This window comes from Kogia breviceps, chromosome 11, assembly GCF_026419965.1.
Source record: "Kogia breviceps isolate mKogBre1 chromosome 11, mKogBre1 haplotype 1, whole genome shotgun sequence".
Lineage (NCBI taxonomy): Eukaryota > Metazoa > Chordata > Mammalia > Artiodactyla > Physeteridae > Kogia > Kogia breviceps.
In genome coordinates, this window is record NC_081320.1 from 73,853,017 (window position 1) to 73,880,649 (window position 27,633).

Here is a 27,633-nt window from a genome sequence, read left to right on the forward strand (position 1 = left end):
CCCTTTCTTTATCACTAGATGAAAATGAATAAGCAATTTGGACATGACATAAATCTAGGATATTCAAAGATACCTATAGAATGAATCTATAGGATAGAAGTTTCCACACAGAAGTTTCCACACAGCATCTGGAGTCAGATTATTTTAAAGGGTGCCTTGACTTTTGATTATAATACTAGGTACAATTATCATAAACTAAACCAGAATATTACAAATGAAGATATTCTAACACAAAGACTTTTAGGATTTTGTTTAGATTATCAATGGTTGTTTTATCCAAATTTTCTTCATTGTCATCCATGGTGTGCCAGACTTCAGGGAAAGGAGATGGTATCAGATGCAAAACTGGAACACCTAACAAGAAGGAACAACTTGTAATTCAGTGCATATTTCCCATGAGTAAACTAGAAAGTATCATTCTTCAAGGAAATCTGAGTAGGACTATACTATATACTGTACTATACTATACTATATAAACACAGCTGATAGTTCATCATCTTCTGTGTATGTCCCTGTATCTTACCCTTATACTCCAAAGTCATTCATTTGTTAAACAAATGTTAAGTAATTCAGTAAATAATTATAAAGCACTTACTATGTACCAGCCCCTATTCTAGGAATTGAGGGTTCATCAGTGAAAAGGCAAAGCCCTGCTCATATGGAGCTTACATTCTACTAGAGAAAGAAACAAATACAAAAAAATAATTTTAGAAAGTGAGAAGGCTTATAAAAATAGTAAAACAAGGTAAGGGAATAGAGAATGAGAGGCAGAGAGTAGGGCCAATAAAGAGGTATTTAAAATCAGGGAAGGCCTCTTTGAGAAGCTAACATTTAAATAAATGTAACAAAGGAGAAAGCAAGCTGTGTGAAGATCTGGGGATGAGCATTCCAGGCAGCAGTATTAGCAAGTGCAAAGGTCCTGAGGTAGGAGTATGCTTGGCCTGCTTGAGGAACAGCAATGTGTTCCTCAAGCAATGTGGCTGGATCAGAGCAATAATTAGAGAGAGAGGTAGGAGGTGATGGTGAGGGAGAAAAGAGTTATAAAATGGAGGCCCTTGTAGGTCATGATAAAGACTTTGGGTCTTTTTCTACTTGATGGCAAGCTACCAGAGCTTTAGAGTAGGGAAGTAACATAATTTGATTGACATTTTTTAAAGATAGCTCTTGCTCCTACGTGAAGAATAGGGAGGCGGAACTTCTCTAGTGGTGCAGTGGTAAAGAATCCGCCTGCCAATGCAGGGGGCATGGGTTCGAGCCCTGGTTCGGGAAAATCCCACATGCCGCAAAGCAACTAAGCCCATGCGCTGCAACTAAGCCCATGCGCTTCAACTACTGAGACTGTGTGCCTAGAGCCCATGCTCCATAATGAGAAGCCACTGCTATGAGAAGCCCACGCACTGCAACCAAGAGTGGGCCCTGCTCACCACAACCAGAGAAAGCCCGCGCACATCAACGAAGACCCAACGTAGCCAAAAATAAATAAATTTTTTAAAAGCAAAAGAATATTGCTTCTTTATTAGCAGGAAAACACCAGAGTTACACAAACTATAAGAATAAAATCTAGCTCTATGAAAGGGAAGGCAGGATGTCAGAGGTATATGAGATTTGATAAATATTCTATGTGTAAGAAAAAATATAAAATTGTCCTCAGGGATTTGGAATGACTTTCATACAAAAAAATAGAAACCATGAGATGATTGGTGAATGATTTAATTAATCAGTTATTAAATTTAATGGTTCTTCACACTTCTAGACTGTTGCAAATGCACATAAAATACAAGAAATATAATAGGTAAAAAACACACATGTGCAGGCATGCATACATATACACACTCATACATTACCTTTTCTTAAAAATGGAATATGGTCATCCTGAATCACACCTCCATAACCATAATTCTGGAAATACTGCCTCTCCCAAGAGTGATCCTTGAGCAAACCTAATTCATGGAGTTCATGTTCTGCAGATGATAATTAAACAGCAGATGAACATATATTTTTATCTGATCAACAGTCAGATGCATAAGGAGTTTGAAATGTTGACACTTGGTTTTAAAACATTATGCAGTAGTACACCCATGGCAAAAACCTCTGAGCTGCAGGAGTCAGGCCTCCCCAGAGGGCCTGCGGCCTCTGCCCTCACTGCCCTGGAGGTGGGCGGTGAGACCCCAGGACAGGAACACAGCCTCTGGCTCCAAAGAAGAATCAGGCCCTAAAAGAGAGCCCTAACAAAATTAGACAATGGTTCTCCTCTGGTTCGTGATTTTAAAGCTGATTTTGCTGCCACGTTTGGCAAAGCAAGGGCCACTCTGTTCTCCCAGCAGTTCCAAGTCTGGGACACACGCCTGATTTTGAGGAGGAGAGACCCTATGGGAGCAAAGACGCCCCCAGGCCACACAGCAGGTCGTCAGGGCCGTCACCACCTTGTCCCCTGAGGGCAGGCTGCTGGCTTCTCGTTTACAACCAAAGATGGTCAAAAGCATCATTTGTATCTTCAATGAAATCAAGCACTCAAAGACACAGTAATATTTTGGTAACATTTAAATATTCAAAGTACATGATGAATAGGAGTTCACTGTCAGAAATCTTTACAGTATCTCACATGCCTTTCATTCTACAGATGACGCAGCAGGGAGAACATTTCAACCGAGATTTTAAAAAGCCTTTGTCTTTGGCATCTGTTTTTTTTAAGTTTTCAAACTGTAAATGTTGGGCTTTGTATTTTGATGTAAACTCAGAATAGTGGCATTTGGAGCCAGTGACCCAAAACCAAACCAAACTTGTAACTGACCATGGATCTTAATAAACCTGTTCTTGGTAAAAAAGAAAATGAAAACCTCTGAGCTGAACTTGGGTGTGGACACTTTGGAGTACTTCTAAGAGTCACACAGGATTCTACCTTTACAGGTGAGAACCTCCTTAGAATCAGAAACTCAACAGAACAATGGAGAGATGGAGGATGAGAAAACCAGAGGAAAATGGAGAGATAAAACACAGGTGTAGATACTTACAGATCCTCAATCCTGCATGAAGAATGCCTTACAAGGAGATGCAGAGGTTGAAAGGGGAATCCTTAGAGAGAATAGGTATGAAGTACTATACTGAGTGACCACTCTTTGGGGAAGGGGTATCTATTATGACTTGTATCAGTGGTTCTCAAAGTGGTCTCTGATCAGCACCACCTGGGAACTTGTTAGAAATGCAAATTATCTGGTCCCACCTCAGACCAACTGAATTAGAAATTCTGGGGATGGGGTCCAGCGATCTGTGGTGTGACAAGCCCTCCGGGTGATTCTAATGCATGCTAAAATTTGAGAACCATTGGCCTACATTCCGTCAGTCCTGTCATCTTGCAACATAGAACCCATGTATTACAGGATTACATATAACATGAGCCTATGTTACAAGATGATAAGAGATCACAAGAAGAGTTTAAGACAACTGAATGAAACTTTCCAGGATTGGTTATTTTAATTACTAAATTTAAAGGGTAAACTTAGACCGAGTGGTAAGCATTCATATGTAATGTGATTTTAGGAACATCAAGAAAGCCCTTACTATGACCAAAACAATATTCCCATCTGTTTATTGATAATTATAATTCCTTTACCTTAGGATACAACTTTTCCTTATACAATTAGAGATATGGTTTGAAGTGTAAGTATCACTTGGTGGGTTATACAATGGGTTAAAATTGTATTAAGATGTGAGTTACTGATATAAATTCATTCCAGTGGAGGAAATAAGAGAAGGGAATCAAATCCTTGACAGAAGGCCAAATCCAATTTCTTGAGGCTACTCAAAGTAAGGAAAACATGCTGTAAGAAAGTGCCCCCCCCCACCGGGCTTCCCTGGTGGCGCAGTGGTTGAGAGTCCGCCTGCCGATGCAGGGGTCACGGGTTCGTGCCCTGGTTCGGGAGGATCCCACATGCCGCGGAGCGACTGAGCCCGTGAGCCGTGGCCGCTGGGCCTGCGCGTCCGGAGCCTGTGCTCCGCAACGGGAGAGGCCACAACAGTGAGAGGCCCGCATACCACCAAAAAAAAAAAAAAAAAAAGAAAGTGCCCCCAAGAAGCTTACATTAATAATACCATAATAGCAATTCTTTCAAACTAGAAATTTAAATTTGCCAAAGATAAGCATCTGAGGTTCAGGTAAAAGTTTCTTTCATGATATTCTAAATCTGGATATAAGCACGTTCTGAACTCGTGGCAAAAGCATGAGTTGAGATGGCAGCATTTTCCCCACTGCTGAGAAGAAAGTACAACCCTATCCTGCTCCAAGAAGTTTGTGTGGCTAGAAAGGAATTCTTAGCCTGATGTTCTTGCCTCAAAGCAGGGCTCCTGGCCTGGATTCTATAATAAAATTCTATCGCATGTTCACCTCTACCTGATGCCAATTTTTTGTGCTTTGTTGTGTTTTGTTTTGGGGTGTTTGTGTGTATTTTTGTGGAGAGGGAGGGGTGTATGGAGTGGAGGTACAAGAGAAAGAAGTTATTCTCCTTCTCCTTCTGCAAGCCCCAAGCCTCTCTCCTGAGCCATAGATATCTTGGTTTCCTTGGCTGGTCTGGCCTAACCTTATCTGGTCTCTTCCACTCTCATTTATTTGACACTGAACCTTCTCTTAAATGACTCTTGAAGGATTTTGGCTTGCTCTTGCATCACCATCTCTTACCCCTTTGGACAATAAGCAGAGATTGTACTAGATTTAAAAGAAAATCACATCTGCATAAAGCAGAAAATAGAAGATGACAAAGACAGAGACGGAAAAGAAAGAAACATTAAAGAATATCTTTTGGTATCATTATGAGGACATAATATCCATCATTATCCAATGTGCTTTGCTGAGTTTTCCCTAAAAATGCATTCCATATGCTTCAAACAGGACTCTGAGAAAATATTTCCAAGCCATTTCTGAGGATATGCAAATATGAAATGTAGTATTTTATGTTTACATTTCAAAATTCAGTTCCATGCAGGAAAGTAAAGTGGGCCTTCTAAAAGAGATGAATAGGAATAATAAAATAATCAATAAAACAAGAAAAAAAGCCAGTAAAGTATATTGTATGCTCAAATCACACACTTAAATCATAAATTCTGAATTTTAAAACTCAGTGTTTGTCAGTGGGAAGAAACCGGGTTTGACTCTTTAATAACCGTGGTGCTTACCAATTGCTTGAAGTCTATGAAACCATCTGGCAGTGTTTGGGAAAAAGTTGGGAAATGTTGGGTTTGGAGCTCCAATTAAATCCAGTAAGATCAATAAGTCCTAAGGGAGAAAAAACATTGTATAATTACTGTCGCCAAAACACATTTCATACTCATCAATGGAAAAAAAAAAATCAGTCACAACTAACTGCACTTTAATAACTGAGAATAAAAGGGGGAGCTGTATAAATGAACAAAAGGTTTAATAACATTGTAAGTGAATCCTCTGGGGGAAATTTCAAAATCTTGCTTATGCAATGTGGACCAATGACAAATTGTAGATTCTTTTTGTCTGTAACCCCAAAAGGATATCACTAAGGATGAATTAGAAGGAGGACATTTGGATAAATGTTTCATAGGGAAAAAAAAAAAGAATACATTTGCTTTATTTTCAGGTGGGCAGGCAAGCCTGTCTGATCTTCTATTCCATTCTAATTAGCCATTTTATCCCCAGTCTATAACAACACAACTGCCATAGGAGAGCACTTGGATAGTAACTATTTATTCCTTAAAGCAGCACATAAGAAAATTTCCTTGACTAGAAGCTCTATGAGCTTAGTCCCTGGATCTCCATTTCCTTTTCTATCAAACAAGAAGCTCAAGCTTGCTGATATCTAAAGGTCCTTTCTGGCTATAAGCCTCTATAATAAACCAGTGTTTCTTAACTTATTTGAGCCATAAAACTTCAGCAGGCTGGAGGACTCCCTGAAGACTCACCCCAGATTAAGAACTCCTGATTTATATAAGTGAGGTAAGGTATGGGTAAATATCTAGCATTGATCCTGACATGTAACAGATAAATATTTTCAGAGTCTATGATTCTAAAGACATAGTACCTACTAACTCATGAATGATGATTGAATATATTCACTGGGAAAAAATAGGCTTTTTTGAAATAGGAGTATATTCACAAGGTTGGATAAGCTCCTAAGAGTTTGTTTCTGGGGGAAAAAATGGTCTAACTATCACTATGGCTTCATATATTTGGACTGGTAAACAAATAACTTTGTTCCTCCTGACAATCAATCAGGTCTCTTCTCCTCTGAACCCTTTTTAGCCACTTGAGCAAAAGTGTTTAAATGAGGTACCAGTTATGTTCTCCTAACCCCTTATGAGCTGCCAGTGGGCAACGGACAGAGAGAAAGCCAACGTGAGATGTGCTGGATTCACAGAGGACATTGAATGTGGCCATTTGGACTCATAGGGTGAAGGTCAGTGATAGGGCAAAGAACAGGGATGAACGGAGAGGGTTAGAAACGGGCTACCAGTCCACAGATAGGGTGAGGGCCAGGGATGGATGGAGCCACAGGGGAGAATGAAGTCTCAGGGGTTCCATGCTGAGGTCAGTGAGGACTCAAATACTGAGTGAAAGTCAAATATAGGAAGAGAGCCAGAATAGGAAGGAAATTCAAAGGTGGAGTAAGGGACTAGGTATGGGTTGTGGGGTCAGAATGGGGGATGAGGAGAGGGTCATAAGTTGCACCCATTACTTGGTAATAGGAGCAGGGTTTTAAGGCAGCAGTGAAATGTCTCCACCACCATGTTAAAACACCACATCAAAACTGACACATCAAAATGTCCTATACACACTTGGAGTCACTATGATGCTTTGAAGCCACCGAGGAAATTCTTCACTCTCATCACCATACTATGTTCCACTCTTACTCCATTTCCCAAGACCCCAGCCTCCTCTGGCTTGACAGAGGCCTCAACGATGGGAGTTGCTCTCTCCACCTCTATACTTACTGGGTGAATGTGCTCCCGTGGGACTGAAATGAATCTGATGTTTCCTTATTCTGAATTTTCACATCATTTTAATTGAGTTCCATCAAACATAACTTCTAAACTAGAATCATTCTTTTTTAGCTCTGGGATTCCTCAAAAACCCAACGCCTGCCAAAAAAATGTTCTATTATAAACACTCTGCTCCAAGAATGCCGTGGCATTTCTAGGTCTTTAATTGGCTTCCCCTCCCTGCCACAGGCTTGCTTTGAACCAGAGTCTGTAGCTGCAGCCCCGTGAAAATTACCTGGACTCACCATGCCGTGCAATTGGTTGGTGTCCCTCGCTCCAGGTGGATGTGCAGTTGATGCCATCTTGGAAGCTAAGTGCCGAGACCCATACAGAGAATCTTGAGGAGACCAGTGAAGAAAAGCCTCTTCTCCGTCAAAGAAAATTAGCTGGAGTGAGAGATCCGGCTTCGAGTCTGAAATATGCTGATGAAAAAAAACAAACAGTAGAAAAAGAGCAAAAATATGAGAACTAAAAAAATAGCACGCTTTCCTATTAACTGGACAAAAAAACAGATGTGCCGTGAAGAAAAGGAAGAAGCCAAAAGCAAGTGAAAATATGCCAAAATTTATTTTGCACCATTTCCTCTCTGAAAATCATCACGGGTCCCAAAGTCTTCAGCCACAGAAATCTCACCTTCTTCACTCCCTCTGAAACTAGAAGTCTTACACTTTCTTCTTACTCCTTAGAGAACTCTGGAACTGCAGTGGCGGACACTGTGACACAACCCCCAGGTCCCTTTCAGAAGGGTGTGTTGTCCCTGTTGCCGGTAGAGGTGTCTGCAGAAGGCCTTCAGTGGTTAGTCCCTTTAAGGATTGGCTCAGCCATGGGGGTTCCTACCTCCAATGACTGGCCTAAGCAGGTGCTGGGGGCTCTCTAAAGGGCCATGCTACCTCCAGAGCTCCCCAGGGATTGACTGAGGCTGTTGTTGAACCTGCATGGCAGCCCAGCTTCTCCCTCTGTCTACTGCCATTTCTTTCCCCTCCCTGACACAGGGGTTGAGCTAAGGTCACTCCCTACCACGTGATTGAAATGCTAACCTCCACATCAGAGTGAGCCTCCCAGGGAATCCAGCCTGAAACAACGCAAATCTTTCTTGCTTCTCACCTTATGTAAGTCTGCAGTGTTGTACTGAGTCTAGGTTCAAGAACCTGCCCTTGGAATGCAACAGAGACACAACGAATGGTAATTACAGTCTCTCCCTCAGAGGAACCTACACTTTAGTTGGGTTAGGGAAAGATGAAACAAATACACAGGTGTGGCAAAATGTACCAAGGGTCACAAATGTAACACAAAACTCCTCTGGAAATTGGATAGATTGCGAAGTGGAATCCTTGGAGTGTCAGGGAAGACTTCATGAAAGAGACAGTATTTGAGTGGGACTTAGAAGGGTGAGTAGGATTCTGATTGATTTTATCCTTTCCACTGTCTGATAACTCCTCTCACCTTTCAGATTAGTCCTTCTGGTACCCTATCCCCCAATCCTTCAACCCCACTGGAATCCATAATCTTTTGAAATGTTCACCTTTTCCCAGTCTTTCCTTTACCCTTATGATGTCCTCACTTCATTATATATTCAGCTTAAATTCCAGAGTCAATCATTCTAATTGCTCCCTGCGTACACACTCAACTCCTGTGCCTCTCTCTGCCTTGGTCAAACTCACATGGCAAAAACATAATATTAAGTCCAACTCTCTGCCTGCTTTTTGCCTGCACTCAGGCAGCTGAACATGGATGAAGAAAAATACACCACCATTTGCTCTCTCCGCCCCTGTGCAGTACTGGGGAATGTGCTCCCGCTGGAGGAACTGAATCTGATGTTTCCTTAATCTGTTATGGGTAACACTTCTCCTCTTATCTCTCTAAGGATATTAAAATAGTGTTCTTTAAGTTATTTTCTGCTCCTGTACACTATTTCCTCCGAGTTCATTTTTTTTCAACTTGTATTATTTGTTTTGCTTTCTTTCTTTCGTGCTGGAGATGGTCCTCAAATATCTGATCATCCTTTGTGTTCATTTGCATTGAACAATAAGATACTAAAACACTGATTAGAGACACAGATTGGTTGGCTCCACCGCAGGGCAATCTGACGTCCAGTGAGTGTTTTCACCGAGGACCCCCAAATGTCACTGTCTGCGGGTCTTTTCTATGAGGTGGTTCACATTCTCCAGAGAAGGATCCTCCAGGTTCCTGTCTGATGGGTGTGAGCTAGCTGCTGTCTTTCTCACGCTGGAAGTGAGGGAAGCCTAGGGAATCTCACTGCTCAGGGTGTAGTCTTTCCCCCAATCTCATTGATTTCCATGAGGCACCTCATTACTGTCCTCCTTTATATCTGGTGTCCCAACATCCAGAACCTCCCTGGTTCAATTTCTCCAAAAAAATATCCTGTCATCTCCTACAAGGGTACAGGTGGAATACTCACCTACCTGCCAGCTGTGGGGTAGAAATCTTATATACCTAAGTGCACCTTATACAGACTTGAAACACTCTCCTCCGCCGCCCTCTGCCTCACTTCTGCCTTCCTTACTGTCCCCTCCAATCCCTGAGCCAGTCAGGATTTTTCAGGGAACCATTGGCTTCCTTTTTCCCCTCTGGGGAATGTGACATCTCTCTACTCTGATATGTCATCTGCCTTTTCTCCGTTCACCTTCTGCCTTCATATGGTGGTTTCCAGATGTTCACTGGATTCTTCAAAGATGGAATTTTTCTTGATTGTTTTAGGGTGATTTCATCAGAAGGAGGAAAATGTCTTTATCAAGTGAAAAGTAAGTTATCTTTGTATGGTAATCATTTCAATTGTCTTAATATTACTCCTTAATTAGGCCCCAAGAAAAGGACAGCAACTTGATTGTACTTTGAGTCTCTCATAACTCCTGACTACTAAGTACAGGGTGTGTCTATCTGTTTACTGTATATGCACTCAGGGTTTAATAAGAACTCAGTAATGAAACAGATTGCCTCACTGGTAACACGTGTATAGTGCATACATTAGTGGAGACAGTCTAAGTTTCCAGTTGTTTAAAGGGCCTTGACCGGTTCCAAAGTTCTAACTCCAAATCAAACAGAACACCAGGGCAGAATAAGACTGCCTTGGACCGGAGACATTCTGTTCATGCCCAGAGCAGAAGCAAAAGGAGGCAGTCTTCATATTCTGCAAGCTTGAAGGTTCTGTTGCCTCAGAAACGTCAACAGCTTGGCGACTCCAGTGTTCCATGCAATGACTTCCTTTCATTCTCTTCTCTTAGCACCATTTCACTTAGATAGGCATGGACCGTTTTGGACAATTATTCTGAGTCCTGTGAGGCAACCTGCTCTTTTTACTTCTTTTTAGGATTGACAGAAAAATAACTGTGGCCTTCGACTTCTAGTAACTCAGCCTAGTATCTCGGAGCTAGAAAATCTGCATGGCTAGATTTTCTTCTAGTCCTTCTTCCTGGCAATATAACAAACGCCTAGTAACCAGTGTTAACAGGGTCAGTATGTTACCTGCAGTCTTTCCCCAACCAAGGCTGTATCAGCTAATGCCACAACACTAAGGTGTAAAAACCACCCGAAACTCAGTGGCTTAAAACAACAATCATGAGTTCTGTGGGGTCTGCAGGTCAGCTGGGGACAACTGGTCTAGGTTGGAGAAGCTCTGCTTCACCCTGAAGCTCTGCTACACTCTGCTCCACAAGCCTCTTAGCCTCCTCCTGGGACTGGCAGGCCAGCCAAGGCACTCTCTCCCCATGACGATGGCAAAGACATGACAGAGCAAGTCCAATTGCACAAGCACATTTCCAGCCTCTGTTTATGTCATCGACTAGCATCCCATTGGCCAAGGCAAGTCAAATACTCGACTCCAGAGACAAGGAGTGAGGAAGTACCACCTGCTAAAGTGGGAGGGCACAGCAAAGTTACAAGACAAAAGAGGTGAATGTATAATTACAATCTTAATTGCTAGAGGAGGAAGACTGCAAAGAATTGGAACCATCATCCAGTCTCCTATCCAGTCTTCTCCCAGGTCACATTCTTCCACCCCTTACCCAACCCATGACAGCTGAAGGACATAAAATATCTCCTTAATACAAATCTAGTTAAAGTACAACTGGAAGAATAAAACTGATACTCTCAAAGTTTGCATTCAAAACCAGTCTTTATTTTTAACTGTCCACATCACTGCTTACCTCTATTAGAAAAGATAATTAAAAGAATGTATGTGTATTTTGTTAGTGGAGATCCCCACTCAACAACTCACTCAGTTCTTTCTATTTCTGTTCACCAAAAGCGGGTGTGAATTACATGGAAAAAGGTAAAGGAGCTCTCACCAAGAGAAAACACGCCCACCACACAGATTGTGTCTTTAAGTCATACTTCGCCTCACTTCATGTCCTTACACTAGAAATGCAAATATGAAAAATTAACCTTTTATATCAGCTTCTGAACTCTCTCACCCAATTGCTGGGAAAGGATGCTAGTTGAAAGCAGGACAGAGCATGGGACAAAGACATTACAGAAGGTTCAGAAAACAAAACAAAATGAAAAAAACAGTTAAAAGGATACTGAGAGGTTATAAACAATTCTTGCTTTCTTCAAGTTCAGCATCTAAAGCAAAAATAGAACCAAATATCTCTATTACTTCCATTACAAGATAAATCTTTTACTTCTTTACCCCCCTTGTATCAAAAGCTGGCCCCTTCATAAAGCTTTGAGGGGGAAAAAAAGGTAATTGTTGCCAACGATCAAAGTTTTTTGTTTCTGCTTTGTTGTGTTTACTTGGTTATGAGTGATATCCGAACAAAATGTCTTCATCTAGCTTAGCACTTTTTTTCAATATACACTTAAGAACACAGAGACTGAAATAACATCTGAGAGTCCCAGAAGTATTCTGAGCTGAGAATGTAACAAAAGCTTTGCTATGCTGCATAAAATTGAGCCAAGATTCACAGATAATAACAATAATGCATTTCTGCTTCATGCTTTTCATCTTGATGTGTCTGAATTACCCACTGTCTACTTCAGAACCACTAGCAGAAACTCCCTCCCTGACTCAAGGCCGCCACATCTCAGTATAGAAGGCTGTGATGTTCCATGACTATATAAACAAGAAGAAATAAACATAATTCTCCTACACATGCCTGTACCAACCTTCCACCTTCTTCATTTTTTGCAAAAAAAAAAAAAAAGGTTTTTGAAAAATTTGATGTGTATTCATAACTAATAAATCAAGTGCCAATCAATGAATATACTGTCATGTACTTATTGCCCATGGTGGACATTTTAAATAATATAATCTTCCAATTAATGTTATTTCAACTTCATTTCATTTTGCAACAAATTAGTACAAAATGTACAGAAAGTCTACACTTCTAAATGGCTTTCTCACTCACCCAAGGATTCTAGAATTCACTCTGAATTACTGCTAACATGTTTTATCTCAGGAATCTACAAGAGGGAAACAGATACCTTCAACAAAAGGAGTTGCTTGTCTATGGCCCGGGCAAGTTCCAGTATCATCGCACATGGCACAGCTGAATCAGTGGCTCCCACAAACACTCTGTTGTCCCAATGAGGAAAATACTTGGAGTCATAGTGACAGGCGAGGACCAAGTGTCGTTTAGCAGTGGGATTGAGGGTGCTGATAATATTTGAGAAAGACCGGTACCCATAGGGTGTCTGGCTCAAGAAGGTATCCACTTCCAAGACCCAGTCAGCTTGAAGTCTCTGAATTCTGTGCATGATGTGCTGATCAAAACAAAAAACAAAATTTCAGCTCTAGACAGTTAAATTTTATGTAATGCCTTTCAAGTTAAAAATGCAATCCATACTTATTATATGAAGCAAGGATGTTTAAAGGAAAAGCTAATCCTCTCCCTCTCCCTTAACCTCCCCCTGCCAAATCCAACTCAACCAACTGTTAATATTACCAATGTTAAGAGTCTGCTGTGTATCTTTCCACACCTTTCTCCTTGTTTATACAAACATGCACTAGCACTCAAACACGTATATTTGGCCGAGGGATGTATATTCTTATAGGAATAGAATCCTACTCTATATTTGCTCTGCTCCTTGCCCCTCTCATGTATCATGGACATCTCTGCACATCAGGAGAGAGAGCTCCAGTTCAGTATCTATTAAAGCCCACTTTTCATATTTCTAGGAGGATAACAAGACAGGTTTGAGAAATTAGATATACCAGGTGGGTCGTACAGGTCATAACTCCTACTCTAAGCTCTTTGAGGGTGAGAACTGCACAAGGCAGCTCTTTTTGTCCGAAGCACTTAGTATGTGCCCCCAGTCAGCAAATATTTCATAACGTAACAAACACTAACAAAAAATACTAATGCTCAGCTGTTAACGATAATTCACAGAGAGTCCCGTTACAAGGGGATGATTGGGGGATATTTGAGGTTCTGCCCACTCTAAGAATCAATGAGCAACTCTGAATCATAATGACATATCAAGCAGTTTTCTCTTTGCATTCAAGGCAGGTCCAGACCCACTGCAAACGCTGGTGAAAATAAGAAAGAATCTATTTTCCCATCTCTCCTGGTCATCTTGGGCTTTGTGAGAAACATGGTGACTGACAGGGAAAAGCAGCAGATGGAAAAGAAACACCACTTCAGGGACTGGAGGTGCCTTGTTAAAGAATCTAGGGCTTCCCTGGTGGCACAGTGGCTAAGAATCCGCCTGCCAATGCAGGGGACACGGGTTCAAGCCCTGGTCCGGGAAGATCCCACATGCTGCAGATCAGCTGAGCCCATGAGCCACAACTACTGAGCCTGCGAGCCACAACTACTGAAGCCTCTGCTCTAGAGCACGTGCTCTGCAACAAGAGAAGCCACCGCAATGAGAAGCCCGCGCACCGCAGTGAAGAGTAGCCCCCGCTCGCCACAACTAGAGAAAGCCCGCACACAGCAAAAAAGACCCAATCCAGCCAAAAATAATTAAATTTATTTAAAAAATAAAAAGAATCTAGAGTTTGTGCTGTGAAAAGCTACAGGTGAGTTCATTGCTGTTCCATTTGCCCTTTCCTATCTTTATTTTCCCTTTGATTTATTTTCCTCACTATGTTCCATTTATTTCATTTTGAAATATTATACAGATTTTTGTAAGTTGCCTTAAAAAATTATTTTTAAGTCACACGAGAAACTAACCATCAACACATCCGGCAGTTTGTTCCACAATGAACATCCAGTGGGGATGGACCTTGAGGTGATAAACAAATAACTTACAATGACTGGAAAAGAATGGGAGATTCCCCTCCACACACGTCTTTCTAGCCTAGCCAGGTCTTGTGTGACCTGCCCTAACTAATGTGACATGACACGTAGGCAAGGGCCTTGGAACAACTGTGGCAGGAAGCTTCCAGGAAGAGGAAAACTAAGCCAGAGGGAGGACAGTGATTCTACAGTCAGTCCTGCAAAAGCCAAATAAACAAACAGTTTCCCAGATACTCACTCCTTGCTCTCTGTCAGGAGGTGGACTTTGGCCTAAAAAGCATGTATACACAGTACCTTACCTTTTCTATTACACATTTGCAGGTTGCCTTTTCATATAAAAATAATTTTTAAAACTTTATAACCTTTTTGAAATTATCACCCATATCTCATTTATTTTGTTATTCTCCACAATTCTTAGTGCTGAGCTTTGTACACAGTAGGCTATCAGTAAATATGGGTTGATTATAACAAATAAGTTATTCTCCATGAGATTATATAAAATTATATGATATGGAACATTAATAGTTGGACTAGAGAGAAATCACTGCATCTAAGACAAGTTTTCCAGAGAACTTGAAAATAAGTTATCCTCAGACTTTGGCGAAAAGAAATTTTTCCATAAAAGGGGTCAATCTTAAAAAAAAATAAAAAGCACATCCTCCAGAACATCTGGTATCCAGATGATGAAATGCTCCATAAAATGTGTTCAATACCAATAGCTGCCTGCATGATTACAAAATGAATTGGGATTTTAAAAAATATATCTGTTAGCTTTGCTCAGCTGAAGTCTCACACACAAACTCATTCCTCATTCAGTGAACAGGTTTTGGCCATAATTTCTGATATCTGTGTTGACATAAAATCCACAAAAGCATCAGCAAATGCCCTAAAAAGAATTCTGCCTGCACTAACATTTTTTATTCAGTATAAATATTTTTATTTATCTTAGCAACTAATTTCTTTATAAACAATCAAATTGGCTGCATAATCTAATTAGGTCACCAATAACCCTTATTGTTGAGCTTTTGGCTTGTAGACTTAGTCTGCAAGTTCCCACTATAATTCTCTAGAGTAGGCTCCAAAAGCTACTGCTCTTCTCACTAGAGTTTCCCTAAACAGGGAGTACTTGGCTATGAGAGGGCATCGAAAGCAGCTGTGCTTCTCTAACTACAGGTAGCAAAAGCCTCTGCCTACCAGGCATGCTAAAATGCAATTTAGAATACAGACTGTATTTTGGATTTCTATACGTCTATCTTTTTAAATAGGGAAGGGAGAAGAGAGACAAAGAGAGATGGATAGATGGAGACAGAGAGAGATGGATATTGAAAAGAGAGACAAAGAAAAGGATATGAAAATAGAGGGGGAGACAAGGAGAGAGAGATAGAGACAGGCCAAGAGTGGGAGTGGAGAGACAGAGAGGAAGAGAGAGAAAGATAAAAGTAAACATGGCATTCTACTTCCTGAAGAGGAAGGCCCCAGGGGATTTTAGGTTAACACTGGTGAATGATCCTGGGTCAAATTAATTAAACTTACATTCTCATTTCCAAGTTCTGAGAAACACTGTCATTAGTAGACCAGATTTGTTTGGAGGGAGCAGATCCTGCGATGTTTGCAATAAGTCTGCAAACAGACCATTGTCTGGATGCTGAACCCTGCCACTGGGGACTTCAGGTTCCTCCTCCCTCTTGGGTGGACCATGTATTAGTCTCTCAGGCTCCGAGCTGAAGGCCCTGCACCCAGAGCCCTCCATTCAGGGATACACATACCTTTCAATGAAGAAGCGTAGCTTTAGCTACTCAGATGCACTGGACATACATAGGGGATTTTAACCACCAAGTTCCTAGCTTGCCTCTTTTAGACAAAGTTTCTGGCTTGCTCGTTAGTGAGACTTTACCACCCCGATTTTTAAAATTTATTTTTTATTCCTCTCTCAGTTAGAAATCACTGAAATCCTCTAAAATTTAATACTTTCAAAGTATTAAATTTACAAATAAAGTATCTTCTCAAATAAAAATATGCTAAAAATCCAACAGGCAGCTTTAGGCCCACTGATCAGACAATAAAAATGCAGACTATGGGATATTGTTCCCATATTATCTTCTGAAAAGGAATTCATAGCAATGCACATCTTTATTGATAACAGATAAAAGTTAAATCACTGGGCTTCCCTGGTGGCGCGGTGGTTGAGAGTCCGCCTGCTGATGCAGGAGACATGGGTTCGTGCCCTGGTCCGGGAGGATCCCACATGCCGCGGAGCGGCTGGGCCCGTGAGCCATGGCCGCTGAGCCTGCGCGTCCGGAGCCTGTGCTCCGCAACAGGAGAGGCCACAACAGTGAGAGGCCACGTACCGCAAAAAAAAAAAAAAAAAAAAAAAAAAAAAAGTTAAATCACTAACCAATTTTATATCAATCCACACTTTTTTTTAGATTTTAGAGTCTTCTTTAGTTATAACCCTTAAACTCTATGAATTATAAAACACCTGATCTAGTGCTCAAAAATGCTTTAGGAGAAAAAAATAATTTTCCACCATTCTTGTCAAAATGTAGTTCAGAGTAAAAGGTACTAATCCTAGTCAAATTAAAGCCATGAAGTGTAGTTCCCTCATAATAACTCAGTGTCATCTACCTCATCTTCAAAAGAGGGAACCATTTATCTTCCACAGCTTAGGGGACAGCTTTCCTAAAATTCATGGTAATTTTCTTTCCCCAAAATTATAAAATCAAATCTCTTAAGTGAGATTTCTTTTTTTTTGTGGTACGCGGGCCTCTCACTTCTGTGGACTCTCCCGTTGTGGAGCACAGGCTCCGGACGCGCAGGCTCAGCGGCCATGGCTCACGGGCCCAGCCGCTCCGCGGCACGTGGGATCTTCCCGGACCGGGGCACAAACCCGCGTCCCCTGCATCGGTAGGCGGACTCTCAACCACTGCGCCACCAGGGAAGCCCTAACTGAGATTTCTAACACAGCCATCCTGTTAGGACTACTACTTTGTCAGCCAGCCCATGTGCAGGTAGCCCAGCAGCTATTCCCAGCACATTCCAAAGCACCGTCAATAAATTTCTCACTTGCCTCCACCCCACATGACATGGAAGATGTTATTATGGATTCCATAACACTTTTAAATGAATATGAATTTTTAAAACCACGACAGAACCTATGTATATTATTTGTGAAATCTATTCTGTTGAAGTTAAAGATCAAATAGCAATATGTGTTGTCTTTATGGCCTTCTAGAGGTCACAGGCAAGGAAGCTCAGGTCTGAAGTATGCACATACATTTCTCGGTATATACTTGGCCTTCTGAGCAAATGGTATGGGGAAATGAAAAAAGTGGAGATAAGTGAGCGCTACAGACCTAGATTTTTTCTAATGAGGAACTGAGGATTTGGGGAAGACCCAATAAGTGCCCTGAACTTCTTTTAGAAAACGCTTGGGAGACAAGGCCCAGTGGAGGTCACTGAAATGAGTGGTATGCGCCTCACCCTCCAACCCAGACCTGAGAAGATACAGAGCTGGACACATTTGTAAGCACACACCACAGAGCTGGTCTCTCCCTGCTACCACTCTGCAGGGATTGGATGAGGTCAATCAGATACCAGTCCAGGTTCTGGCCTCATCACTGCTACGTGTACAACCTTGAGCGAGTTACTTTGCATACTTAAGCCTCAGGTCTTTTTTTTTTTTTTAATTTATTTAATTTTATTTATTTTTGCCTGCATTGGGTCTTCGTTGCTGCATGTAGGCTTTTCTCTAGTTGCAGTGAGCAGGGGCTACTCTTCATTGTGGTGCACAGGCTTATTGTCGTGGCTTCTCTTGTTGTGGAGCATGGGCTCTAGAGCGCAGGTTCATTAGTTGTGGAGCACGGTCTTAGCTGCTCTGTGGCATGTGGGATCTTCCCATACCAGGGCTCGAACCCGTGTCTCCTGCATTGGCAGGCGGATTCCTAACCACTGCGCCACCACTGTAGCCCCCTCAGGTCTTTTTTAATCTGTAGCACTGGGAGAACAATTGTACCCACAATTATTGTGTGGACGGAATGAGATGATCCGTGCAAAGACCTCTGTAAAGTGCCTGACCTGAAAAAAGTGCCAGATGAACATCAGCCATCATCAGCATTATTCCTCCCTCTGCCTAGAGCTTAGAAAGAACTAAGGTGCTCTTTGGGTCTCTGCCACCTAAGTCCTTAGGGGAAGCAAGAGCTGTTTGGATAGAAGACAAGAGACTAACGGGGCAACAGACAATGGCATCTGGGCTCAACTTGAAAAGCAGAAGCCATATACTGGATAGAAAGGAAGAGCCCACCAGCTGTGCCGACAGGCCTTGCAGGTGTCACTCTGTCACAGCAGCGGAGTGCCAAGGTGTTTGCCTGAAGTGTTAGAGCAGGTGGGCTACTCTCAGAGGAGGATATGAGAGGCCAGCCTCACCCCATCCCTTCCCAAGCTGCCCCTTAAAATGGGGCTACTTTGAAAAAATAGTCATTCAGAGCTGGGGTTTCAGATTGCTTAAGAGGACTGACACTAAGGAGACAGAGAGACATTCAGGTCTAGCCCAGTTTATGGCTTAATCTACCCTCTATAGCAGTGTCTTTCAAACTGCAGTGTGCAAATCAGTGTGCCTTGAAAACAGATTAGTGGGTCATGACCAGCTTTTAAAAAAAATAATAAATAGTAAAATAGAATTAATATCAGGGTAGATTGCAGGTAATAGGAGTATTTTTCATGAAACTTTTGTATCAGTTAACTCTATGTTTGTGTGTATAAAATGTAAAATATATATATTTGTTTACCATGGGTCAGAGTCAGAAGCCTGAGAAGCATTGTACTGGACAGAGTAGCTTATCACTGATCTTGACTCTCCCTCCTGGGAGAATACAATTTCCCAAAGGGGAATAAAGGCTTGTTAGGACAGTGACTCCCTCTTGACCCAGAGTGGTTAAGAAAGAAATGTCCAAGGCTGTTGATATTGAATGTTTAGGGTCCAAGAAAACTGTTGGGTACCTGGGGTTGTGTTATAGAAATGATCAAGAGTTGAGTACTTAGTACCCTGTCTGATGTTGCACCCCAGACAGAGATTTCACACATAAATTGATTTAGGTTAACATGCATCTTTTAATTCAGAACAGATATTTGCTCTCAGTTGTTTGGTTTTCTGGGTGCTTATTTTAGTGAAAAAGATGAGATGGCAGATCTGAATATCAGACAACTCGGCACTTTAGGCATAATGTCATCTCTCATGTGAAAGCAAAGTGTTCCACAACCTTCAGGTTTGTGTGATGTTTTCTCACCTGGCGAGCAGCATAGCTTCCAGGGGATCCGGGGTATCGCTCAATCAGCAACGGTCGTAAGTCATTTTGCCACATTTCAGAAATACTGGCGCCTTCTGCAACTTGTCGAAGAGATGATAAATTCAAAAGGGCTGGTTGGTGATAATTCTGAGGATCAAATAAAATTATTTAACTGGCTATCATTTCATAATATGTTTAAGACTTATCTTGAGACACTTGCAATTGTAAAATATTCGCTTTGAACCTCAAAATAAATGGATAGCTCTTACGATATACAAAGTAAATTAAACTACTCAACTATAAAATTGGCCCCTTAGATCTAGAACTTGAACTGTTTTGGCAGCTTGTTTTTAAAACAGATTTAATATAATGCTTTGAACCTGAGAATTAATATTTAACACTTATAGCCTGTGTAATTTTAATAATTTTTGTACCATTGCTTTGTAAAACTAAGGTTTACAAATAACAATTGATATCCTAGTCTTAAGAAAACTTAATATTTCAAAAACTACAGCCAAAAACCAATATAATTTGTTAGCATAATTGCTTTATAAAAGCCAGTGAGGTGTTACAGAATAAGTATATTCTTGGGGTGAGAGAAACTAGAGTCAAAGTTTCTGGCTGCCATTTATAGGTTGTATGACCTTGGGCAGGTCCCTTAAATTCTCATTCCCCTCAAAATACCAATAAAGGAATTTGAGCTAAATCTGCACTGTCCAATGTGGTAGCCACAAGCCACATGTGCCCATTAAGCTCTTGAAGTGTAGACAGTCAATATGTGTAATACCCATATTGAATTTCAAAGACCTAGCATGAAAAAAATGTAAAATATTTCGCTAATAATTTTTATAGTGATTACACGTTGAAATGAAAATTTCTGATATATTGAGTTAAATATAGTATTAAAATTGGTTTCACCTATTGCCTTTTACTTTTTTAATAGAGCTACTAGAAAATTTTAAATTACATATGTGCTTCACATTATATACTGCTATTGAATAGCACTAACCTAGATGATTGCTGCAATTCTTTTCAGCCAGAGCTTGATGAATTCTATAACCCACTAAATAGTACACTTTTTGCCTTCAGTTAAAATTATTTAATATTCTATTAATGCTCACACTCTTTGGTACACTTATATATTAATTAAGTGAACCTTAATTTAAGCAGCTGAACAAACATAACATTCAAATTTGTATTTTGGATATTACTTTACATGTGATACGAGTAATGATGCATCATTCATTCATTACATGTTTATCAAGTACTCAATGACGGAATGTGTTACTCCTCCCCATAGGGATCAGTGTGATTCATTGATCAGAGGATTTCTTCCCTAAGGGGAATGTTGAAGGTAACATAAATTCTTTGCAATGCAAAACAGAGCTCAGGGGAGCCCTGTCTATCTTACAGCTTTTTCCAAGACCAATGTAAATTGACTATGTCTAAGTTATCACATGGCTCTCTTCACTCCATGGGAAACTGTGGAATTAGGGAATGCTTGTTGCCTAATAACTTATACCCATCTACACTTTACTATGCTTCAGCGTCACTCTCAGGTATTAGCACGCAAAGAGCATGGGCTGTGGGTCCAGGCAGCCCCCCCTTCAACTCAGCCTCTCAACTCAACTCCCCACCACTTACTAGCTGGCCAGGTTACTTAACCTCATTAAGGCTTAACACTCTCATCTGTAAAACGGAGGTAATAACACCTACTTCCTAGGGTAATTATAACTAAGTGAGCTAATACATGTAAACTGCCTCAGTAACTATTTGATTTTCCCAAGGTTGTAGGAGAGTTACAGGTAAGATCGAGAGAAAGGATCCTGGTCCTGTAGGTTCCCTATCCCGTGCTAGTTCCGCTCTGCCTTCCTACACTGTCTGTGTACTTCCACTATAAAACACAGTGTATAGATGCTGTATCTGGAACATCTTAAGGTTTGTGTTTATTTACTGGTAATACGTTTTAAAATATATTTCCTTAGTAAATTTGTTGCTGCAGCCTTTAAACTCCTTGGTACCTCAGATCTAAGTCCTCCTGTTAACTCTCAAACAGCACTTTGAGAAGAAAGAAGGAGCTAAAAGACAACAATAGAAATGTGAGAAGTGAAAAGAGAATGGAGGCAAGAAGTCGGAAACTTACATGGTTAATTATTACTTAACATGGCCAACAAGAGCCTCCGGTCTCTCTGGCTGCCTCACAAGCCCCATGCAGGGCCACTGGCCCCTGCTCACCACGCTTCAGTCACCTGGCATCCTTCCAGGACCCAAAGCAGTGTGAGGCTCAGGCCTCCTGGGGCCTTTGCATTGTGGTGCCTTCTACCTTGAAGGCTTTCCCCTTCCTCTTCACCTGGCTAACTCCTGCACATTTCAGGTTGTAGCTCAGAGGCCTTGTGTGTTTACTTGTTTAATGTCTGATTTCATGCAAGAGGTCAACTCCAGGAGGACAGAAACTATCTCTCTTATTTTCCACTCTCTCCCCAGAACCACAGAGTACCCAGCTCACGTGGCACACTCAATAAATACTGGATGATTTCATCAAATGTGGAATCGACAGATGAACTATTTTTCTAAAATAGTTCAACTTCACTAAGATTATGTTTACATAATAATAAAGTAAAATGGGCATGTTTGCCATCATATATACCAAATCAGTTGAATGAACAGAAATTATAAAGTCAGGAAAGACAAGTAGCTGCCTGCTGCAAAGGGCCAGGAAGTGCTGTGGGTCAATGTTGGTGGGTTTTGTTCTTTTTGAATTTCTGAGAGTCGATGCTTGTGATGATTTAGAGTTGCCTTGGCCCAGTAGTCATTGTGACAATCAAGAACTGTCCTGTCAAATGCTCTTTGGCCAGGGGCTCCTTTTCTATGTACTATCTATTACTCCATCCCAGAACCTACCTGGTCACTGTGGTCCTTCACTCCATGTCCACAGTGAAAGGAAATCAAGCTGCTGTGTAAATGGGCAACTTATATTAGAGATTGCTGCCATGACCTCCTCCCCACTGCCCACCTGTCCAGTGGAATGGAGTGTCACTCCAGGACCCTTTATTTTGGACGTGTAAGATCCCCCTGTCCAATAAATCATTGATGTCTCTGTCACTGTCACCGGGCTCTTTCTCTGGCCTTGAAACTAGGCAACTACTAGGCTTGCAGGCCTGAGGGGTACAGTCCAACAACTGGTGAGCCCAACAGGAGGCCAAGGAAATTCCCGTGAGCCCTGAGATGTTGGGAAATAAGGACGGGGAGGAAGAAGATAGATATATAAATCGGTGATTTATGGAGGCTTCAAAGAGTTCTTAAGAGATTTAAGAAAAAATGGGAACAAAATAAATAACCCTCCGGCATCTCTACCTGTAACAGGTATCGTGGATGAAACATAGTTGACAAATAGCACCAAAAAATGCTTAATGGATGAATAAAGGGTAAGCTCAGCAGACAGGCCCATCAGTGCTCCTGAATACAGATACTTACCTGTGTTGATCGTCCATCTCCTGGGCTCACCCAGTTAATGAACATACTTCAGTAAAGTGCCCTCCTTCACCCTGCCTCCCTGGGAATAAAGATGCCCCTGTGAAATCACAGACTTTAAAAGCTTCTCAATCAGTGATGGATAGAGAAGGAGAAAGAGTCACACTCACTTAATTACTTAAGCCTTTCTATTGATATTTATGAAAGCCCTGAATGGAAAAGCATTCACTTTTTCCAAAGTAAATGGCATCCATTCTATTTTTATGGAGGCTGACCCTCAGATTCCAATAAATCTAAAAATCTATGTGGGGCTGAGAGGAAGGAGGAAGAGGGGAAACCTGGAAAGAAAGTGTGGGCTGGGAATGAGGAGAGCAAACAAATGAGGCAAAACTATGTTGAGCCCAATGTTAAATGCCAACCCCAAATTATTCTAGGTTTATTTCAGTTAAAAGGCATGTAGACAATTTTCTATTGGTACAGGCATTCTCAGAGGAATGAGTCTCTATTACAGCCCCTGCCTTGTCTTTCATCCAGGCAGAAAGGACAATAAGTCTGCTCTGGGTGACAAGAATCTTTCAGCTAAAAAAGTGTGACCCAGATATCCTACAGCATCTCCTCTGGACTAATCACAGGGTGCCAGGCCAAAGAGGAGTTCAATTACATAATTTGTAGAGCTGGCCCAGCTTGCAGAGGGATTTGAGGTCCCAAACCATTGAATGAAAGGGAGAACATTACAGAAGCATAGCCAATTCAATTCTAGTTTCCATCCCATATGAGCGTCTCCCAGACAGCACTCAGATTAACACCTGTGTCTGCTGCAAATTCAACCCAGCCAGCATTTACTGAACTCTTTCTGTGTCAGATGCCACTGATATGACAAGTGCAGTTGTGGAACAGTTGGGAAGTGAATAAGATAAAGTTCTGTCTTCTTTAGAGGCTAGCAGCCCTCTATCTAAAAGCAAAGTAGTGCAGGCTTTGAAAACAACAATTTAGGGCCAAATCGCAGCTCCCTCACTTACTAGCTGTGACTAGGAAAAGTTTCCTTATCTGTATAATGGACGTCATAGTACTTAGCTGCCAGATGGTAGAAGCTCAAAAACGGCACATTTTCTTTCTCCCTCTACCACCAATACCCAGGCTACCACTGGCCCCCTGTCCCTTCCTTGGAGTCTCCATTGCTGCTTCATGATTCATAAGAATCATGATGCGTAGAGGGGTAGATGGCTAAGAACTTTTAGAACCATGGAGGAGGGGAACCCTAAGATTTTTTAGAATATATGTGGCTCCAGAAGCAGAAGAATGTGAAATGCTGTGAGAGCAGTAATTGTCCTCCAGAACTACCCTGGAGGAGGGCTCTTAGGTGAGGCCAACTTTCCTGTTCACGGTTCCTCTGTTCAAAAAAATCTGACCCTCCACCCTCAATATGACTCGAATAATAAAGGAAAATTCTACCAATTAAAATATGTTGGGTCCCAGCTTTACGTTAAAGTTTGGAAACAACCAACTATCCAATAATAAAGGGATAGTTAAACTAAGGAAAGATGAGGGCTCTTCAGTTCGCTGCTGTAATGGTGGTCAAGTTTCCTCATCTGTAAGTTGGGGATGAATGTACCCTCCTCACAGGGGCACAGTGAGATTCAAGTCAGATGCTTATATATAGAATCCTGGTACCCAGATGCCAATGCCCCTAAATATATACCTGCGGGCCCACCTGTGAATCTAACGACTTATAATATTACTTCCATGGAAAACAATGTTTACAAGTTTCAAATAAGCAAATCACAGTCTTCTAAACACAACCCAAAATTAGGGTTGAACTGTTTTGACATATTAGATCCCACTGTTAGAGACACACCTTTATTTCAAAGCAAAGAAAATGGATTTCAAAATCAATGCTTCCTTTACTACACCTCACCTTTCGGCAGACTAGTGGGCCAAGGGCACGCCCCACGTGACTAAAATAGCTAAATGCCATTCAGAGCAGGAAGGCATGTATTTTAGTGTGGATTAATTCATTTCCCAGGCTGCAAACTGTACGTGACATCTGGAAGACTTTATGAAAGCCTGGAGAGTAAGGGAGGGCAGGAAGAGCAAGAAATCAGGAATTGTCATGGTTGATTTTGTCATTTGCTTCATTAGCTTGCACCACTTTAAAGGAAACAATTTCCCAATAGAAAAGCAATCAGAAGTTTCTTAAATATAAAAGGGATTCGCGCTTTAAAAGACACTTCTCAAAAGTTAGAGTCTCATTCATTTAAAACATTTTAAGAATCCAGCACCTTCTCCCACCCACAAATACATCCTGCCTGTAAATGATCCCTTCAGAGCAGCTCCTTCAAACAGTCCCCACCTCATTTAGTCCCATTCATTTCCATGTATCATAGACACATTCGGTGGCTCCACATTCCGGTAGTTAATGCCCCCTCCCAATTTCTGGTCAGGAAGGAGAAGATTTAAGTCTGTGCTGAATCCCCAGGGGAAGCTTTTCTTTCTTTTTCTTTTTGCTAAGATTTTGCTGATTTATTTTTTTAATAGCTCTTTATTGTAGTATAATTGCTTCACAACACTGTGTTCGTTTCTGTTGCACAACAAAGCGAATCAGCCATATGCATACACGTGTCCCCATACCCCCTCCCTCTGAGCCTCCCTCCCACCCGCCCTATCCCACCCCTCTAGTGCATCGCAAAGCACCTAGCTGATCTACCTGTGCTATGCGGCTGCTTCCACTAGCTAACTGTTTTACATTAGGTAGTATTTATATGTCGATGCTACTCTCACTTCACCCCAGCTTCCCCCCCCGCCCCCCCACCCCACGTCTTCAAGTCCATTCTCTACGTCTGCGTCTTTATTCCTTCCCTGCCACTAGGTTCAACAGTTCTTTCTTTTTAAGATCCATATATATGCGTTAGCATACAGTATTTGTTTTTCTCTTTCTGACTTACTTCACTCTGTAAGACAGACTCTAGGTCCATCCACCTCACTAAAAATAACTCAATTTCGTTCCTTTTTATGGCTGAGTAATATTCCATTGTGTATATGTGCCACATCTTCTTTATCCATTCATCTGTCGACGGACACTTAGGTGGCTTCCATGTCCTGGCTATTGTAAATAGAGCTGCAATGAACATTGTGGTACATGACTCTTTTTGAATTATGGTTTTTCTCAGGGTATGTGCCCAGTGGTGGGATTACTGGGTCATATGGTAGTTCTATATTTAGTTTTTTAAGAAACCGCCATACGGTTCTTCACAGGGATGGAAATAAAAACAAAAATAAACAAATGGGACCCAATTAAACTTAAAAGCTTTTGCACAGCAAAGGAAGCTTTTCTTATAATGACGTTATTCTTGGGTTGACTACCCTCATCCTCCCCAGGTTCCCTATGGCTAGTGGTGTCCATGTGTAAGTGGGGCATGTTGTGGCCCTTGAATGGTGAAGCTGTATCACCCAGAGGGCTGAAGTGGGCTATTCATACACATCGCCTGTGGCTGAGCAGGAAGGGCATGTGGACCATGAGAGGGCCTATGCATTCACCTTACGTCCTGTATTTCCAAGCTGTGACTCAATCCTGGCAGACTGTAAGTATTTAAAAGATCTGTTCAACAACACTGTCAAAGTTTATACCCCTTTACGTTGCTGCTTTTCTTAGTATCTTTAAAAGTATACCATTTACTCCAATACCATTAACCTTTGCTTAAGTCCCTAGCAATTTCAGGATTTCAAAACTGTTACACAAGAAAGGGCAATAATTGTGAACCTATATACGTCACACAAAGGGAACTTGCCAATCACTTTTATCCAAAGTTCCTTATGTGAAATCTCCAACTCTATACATTTCTCTGACAATTGCATTTTACTGTCTTTTGAGAAATATATATATATATATTTAAAGTAAAGCATGTCTCCAGTTAAGCTCCTTCGTTCGGAGCTGATCCGCTTAAAAATCTAAAACAGACTGACAGTGACACAGGACCGTGCTGAGACTGCATGGAAACCTCAACGTCGGGAGCGCTTCCTTGGATGCCGCGGCGAGGGAGCGGTGGGCACACCGCCAGACGCGCCCAGCACCCCGGCGGCCGGGAGCGCAGAGACCGCTGGCCTCGCGTGTCCCGAGCGGGCGGCGGCGCGGCGATGCACGCTCACCTCCCGGCTCCGCCACCGCAGGCGAGTCACACTTCCTGTGCCTATCAGTACCCGCATCCGACCGCAGCCGAGCGGAAGCCGGTGACATCACCCAGCTCCCGTGGCATCTCCAAAGCAGCCCCGCGGCCAGCGAGGACGCAGAGCCCCGACTCCTCGGGGCGCAGGGGCCGGGGACCTCGGCTCTGCCCCGCCTCCCATCCTACCTAGGTAGGGGTCACGGGACTCTTGAGTCCCCGCACCCGCAAGAGCCTCCCAGGTACAATCGCCCAGCAGCAGCCCCTCACCTTCTCCTGGGTCCAGTTTGCCGCTCCCCGACTGACCCCCCGGATCACCAGGGGCAGGGCGACCACCAGCAGCAGCAGGCGGAGGGTGTCCACGACGCGCAGGTTCCCGCCGCCTGCCATCTCTCCTGGGCTCTCTGGGTGCCGGTTCCCCGAGCCGCCGGCGGTCACGAGCCCGGGAACGCGCGTCCTTCGCCTTCCCCTTTCTCCACCCTTGGGTCGACTGCGCCCGCCTCCCCATCGCCTCCCGGTCGCCGC

General features: G+C 42.1%; 1 protein-coding gene across 2 annotated transcripts; it reads right to left on the bottom strand.

Annotated features, from left to right (window-relative positions):
• Positions 1-129: 129 nt before the first annotated feature.
• QPCT (glutaminyl-peptide cyclotransferase) lies at positions 130-27,633 on the bottom strand. 2 transcript variants are annotated; one of them, XM_059078260.2, is made up of 7 exons: positions 27,379-27,633; positions 19,481-19,627; positions 12,442-12,720; positions 7,245-7,421; positions 5,167-5,266; positions 1,845-1,961; positions 130-354 (listed from the first exon to the last, which is right to left on the bottom strand). In XM_059078260.2, the coding sequence occupies exons 1-7, from the start codon at positions 27,496-27,498 to the stop codon at positions 209-211; spliced, it is 1,086 nt and encodes a 361-aa protein (XP_058934243.1). In that variant the 5' UTR covers positions 27,499-27,633; the 3' UTR covers positions 130-208. The 2 variants fall into 2 exon arrangements, with proteins under 2 accessions (XP_058934243.1, XP_066863883.1); XM_067007782.1 differs by having other exon boundaries at positions 19,481-19,575; positions 27,379-27,628.

Coding starts and splice junctions, on each gene's coding strand:
- QPCT (XM_067007782.1), bottom strand. CDS start 27,616: ATGGGGAGGCGGGCGCAGTCGACCCAAGGGTGGAGAAAGGGGAAGGCG. Junction 19,576..27,378: donor CAAACTGGACCCAGGAGAAG/GTGAGGGGCTGC, acceptor GACAAGTTGCAG/AAGGCGCCAGTATTTCTGAA. Junction 1,962..5,166: donor TCATAGACTTCAAGCAATTG/GTAAGCACCACG, acceptor TATCATCTGCAG/AACATGAACTCCATGAATTA.